This window comes from Diplodia corticola (assembly GCF_001883845.1).
Source record: "Diplodia corticola strain CBS 112549 chromosome Unknown scaffold118, whole genome shotgun sequence".
Classification (NCBI taxonomy): domain Eukaryota; kingdom Fungi; phylum Ascomycota; class Dothideomycetes; order Botryosphaeriales; family Botryosphaeriaceae; genus Diplodia; species Diplodia corticola.
The window spans coordinates 516-4,245 of record NW_017971597.1 but is presented as its reverse complement, the minus strand read 5'-3'; the positions used below and the strand labels follow the sequence as shown (position 1 = coordinate 4,245).

Genomic DNA, 3,730 nt, shown 5'->3' with positions numbered 1-3,730 from the left:
GGGGGGGGCATTGGCAACGGCGGGCAACGGCGTGTGGGGACCTCAGGGAATAAATAGAACCTGGCGCGGTAGGGCTCGAGTGGTGGGATCTGGTAGGGACAGGCCTGCACGCCGGGTCCGAGCATCTTGCCAATCCTTGATCTTGCCAATCCTTGATGCGCGACATGCATCCGGGCTGGCGCGGAGAAGCTGGGCAGCACCCGTGGGAAATTGCTGCCTCGACCTGACGGCAATGCGAGCCACGGAGCGCTGGCGCGAGACAGCGGGCAGCACGGTGGCAGCGGCGAGCACCCGCGTGCTCCTGGGCCACCGGCCGCTGCGACCCTACGCAGGTACGGTTCGGGAGGCCCGATTTTCTGTGGCCGTTAGTTGCGTGCATCCAATGGCGTACAAGCTCACCGCGCGCTCGAAACGATGGCCGACGGGGCGTGGACGCGGCCAGAACGGGGGGCCCCCGCAGCGGGCCCGTTAGCAGCCTGCGCAGCGGATCCCTCGTCATCTCCGTGCGCCAAACCAGACGTCAAACAGCCCGCGCTGTTTACTGCCGAGCACGAGACAGCGCTGGGTCAACAAACACGCTGCGCTCGCCGCCCCCGGGTGCGAGCTGAGCCTGCGCCGCGCCGCACAGAGTCGGGTTGCCCCCAGTCGCCGCGTCGGACAAGCCGCACTCGACAGCGCCCTGTGGCACCTGTGGCACGAATACATGTGCGTGCCCGCCAATGGCAGCCTGCCCTGCCTGGCCTGCCCCAGCGTCGCGCGACGCCCTCGCACCCGCGCGCTCGTGGGTGAGGTGAGCAGCGTGCCATGGCCAAGAGCCCGCCGAGCGCTGAGTGCCCCGGGCAAGGGCCACTCAAGGACCGCCGTGCCCTGTGCGCATCTGCCCTACCGCGTGGTGCCTCCGTGGTGATGAAGGAGGCTTGTCACCAGCGCGCGGAGACGTGCGGCTTCGGGAGCGCACCGTGGGTCCAGCCTGCGCACCCGGCGCGCCGACAGCCTGCCGTCGGCTCTCGCTTAATCGGCCGTTCTCCGTAGCCGCGGCCTCACTCCAGCAGCCTGATGAGCCTGGCCGCACGCCTGCGCCCTCTGCTAGCCGTGAAGCATTCGTGCAGTTGTCTTGCATCCTCCTTGCCGCACCTGCGCCTCAAGGGCCTCAAGCCTCCTCACGACACCAATCGCGAGCATTCTGCTGCCTCCGCATCGTGCCTGAGCCCTTGACCTCTCGTTTGCTGTTTCTTTTCCCCTCTTGCTGCGGCGACGGTCCAGATAGGAGGTGAAGCGAAAGCAGCGCATTACGGGGGGCGGTGAACCATGGAGGAGAGATCGATCCGATGGCTCACCCGGGTGTTGGTGCGGATCGTGGAGCTCGCGCGTGCGTAGCACAGCACCTAGCAAGCGTGATGGAAGAGGCGTGTGATGGCAGCCTAGTGGTTAGTTTGCACCCCCAACAAATTCGCCAAGACCTTCCGTGGTGGCGCCTGGCCGCCGCCTCTCGCGGTGGCTCGTACTGTAATCGTGCCTACCTCATTGCCTCACCTCACCAAACTCCATCAACGTTTGCAGGCCCCGTTTAAAAATCTGCATCGCGTCTGCGCACCTGCAGGACCCCTCATTGTCCGACGCGATCAAACGCCCGGCATCTGCCTCTTCCTCGCCGCCACCCCACACTAGCAGTTGCCAACCCCGCCGCTATCGTCACCATGAAGCTCACCTTCAAGGTATGCTTGGCCCATCGGCCTCGCCCAGCTCCATGCTAATCCCTCCGCGCAGGACCTCAAGCAGCAAAAGTTTGTCATCGAGGCAGAGCCCTCTGAGACGGTGCGCCACCCCGCGCGCCCCGCCGCGCTGCCCACCCAAACGCTCAACCACATGCTAATTCCCGCTGCTGTCAGATCGCCGACGTCAAGGCCAAGATCTCCGCCGAGAAGGGCTGGGAAGCAGACAAGCAGAAGCTGATCTACTCGGGTAAGCTTGCAAAGCGCAACGCGACGTGTACGACCGGTGACTGACGTTGGGCACAGGCAAGATCCTCCAGGATGACAAGTCGGTGGAATCGTACAACATTGAGGAGAAGGGGTTCATTGTTTGCATGATCCAGAAGGTTCGTTTGCCAAACGAGAGCCCTGCACTCACGAACCCACATGCTCACATGTAGCGTAGCCGAAGCCCCAGCCCACCGCATCCGCCAGCAAGGCCGCTCCATCTACCCCGACTCGCGAGCCCGCTCAGGCCTCGACTCCGCCCGCTGCTCCTGCGCAGTCCTCGGCTCCCGCATCTAATGTCCCCGCTACCCCCTCCCCCGCGCCCGCTGCGCCCCAGGCTGCTGGTGAGCCGCAGTTCAATAACCCTTCATCCTTGACCATGGGTCCCGAGAGAGAGGCGGCAATTGCGAACATGGAGAGCATGGGTTTCCCGCGCGCAGACATCGATCGCGCCATGAGGGCGGCGTACTTCAACCCTGACCGTGCTGTCGAGTACTTGTTGACCGGAATCCCCGAGAGCGCCCTGCGTGATGCTCCGGCCCAGCAGGGTGGCGCTCCCGCACCCGCTGCGGGCGCGGGCGCAGGTGCACAGGCCGCCGCTCCCCAAGCCGCCTCCAGCGGAGAAGAGCCCGTCAACCTTTTTGAGGCCGCCGCGGGCGCAGGTGGTCGCGGAGGGGCTGGCGCGCGGGGAGCTGCAGGCGCTGGCGCTGGTGCCGGTGCCGGTGCCGGTGCAGGAGCTGCTGCTGCTGCCGCCGCCGCCGCCGCGGGTGCTGGTGCTGGTGACCTCGACTTCCTTCGCAACAACCCTCAGTTCCAGCAGCTCCGCCAGCTTGTGCAACAACAACCTCACATGCTCGAGCCCATCCTGCAGCAGGTTGGCCAGGGTAACCCTGGTCTGGCCCAGCTGATCGCGGACCACCCTGAGCAGTTCCTCAGCCTCCTGAGCGAGGATCACGACGACGACACCCCTCTCCCGCCGGGTGCGCAGGTTGTCAGCATCACGGAGGAGGAGAGCGAGGCGATCGACAGGGTATGTATTGGACCTGCCCCTTTGACGGGTTCGCGAAAGCTGACAGCAACGCAGTTGTGCCGCCTTGGGTTCGAGAGGGATCTTGTGGTGCAGGCCTACTTCGCGTGCGACAAGAACGAGGAGCTGGCGGCAAATTTCCTGTTCGACCAGCCGGAGGACGACGACCAGCAGTAGGGGTCTTGTTGTCACTTTCAGTTCTAAACCAGCTTTACGACATGGACGAACAATCATAGTCTCGGGGCATCCTCAGTCTGGCTTCTTTGCTGCGGCGTCTTGCATAACTGAGCGCAACACCCACTTCCCACTCCCACATCTCTCTCTCTCTTAATATGCCATTCATCTTCAGCCCCAACGTTTTTTCCTGTTGCCCAAAGCTCCGTGCGCTACCACCAGTGGTGGCAGGGGGGCAGCAGCTTCAGTTAGGCGATGCAGGGGTCATCTGTGCGTTGTCCCTCTTCCATCCATCCCCCCCCCCCCTTTCTCCAAGGTCAAGCCAGCGAGACTTCTCTCTCATTTCGACAACACTGGCACCGACTTTTGCTGCTTCGCACGGCGATATCCCGGAACGTAGATAGCTCTCGGTCGGAATTTGAGAAAGAAAAAAAAAACAAACGTGGTGCATTGAAATGCAATCTCTTCATCGTCATCATCTGTTGTGTGAATTTTATTTAACTGCTACAACAGAGAGAGTGTGTGTGTAAGACTGTTTGTCACTGTTCAT

At 63.0% G+C, this 3,730-nt stretch overlaps 1 protein-coding gene across 1 annotated transcript; it reads left to right on the top strand.

Moving 5' to 3' along the window:
• Positions 1 to 1,697: 1,697 nt before the first annotated feature.
• On the top strand, positions 1,698 to 3,183 carry BKCO1_1180001 (uv excision repair protein rad23; the record flags this gene model as incomplete). Its single annotated transcript, XM_020270559.1, has 6 exons — positions 1,698 to 1,715; positions 1,768 to 1,815; positions 1,890 to 1,962; positions 2,019 to 2,098; positions 2,158 to 3,009; positions 3,064 to 3,183. 6 exons carry the CDS (start codon positions 1,698 to 1,700, stop codon positions 3,181 to 3,183), a joined length of 1,191 nt encoding a protein of 396 aa, XP_020124957.1.
• Positions 3,184 to 3,730: the final 547 nt, after the last annotated feature.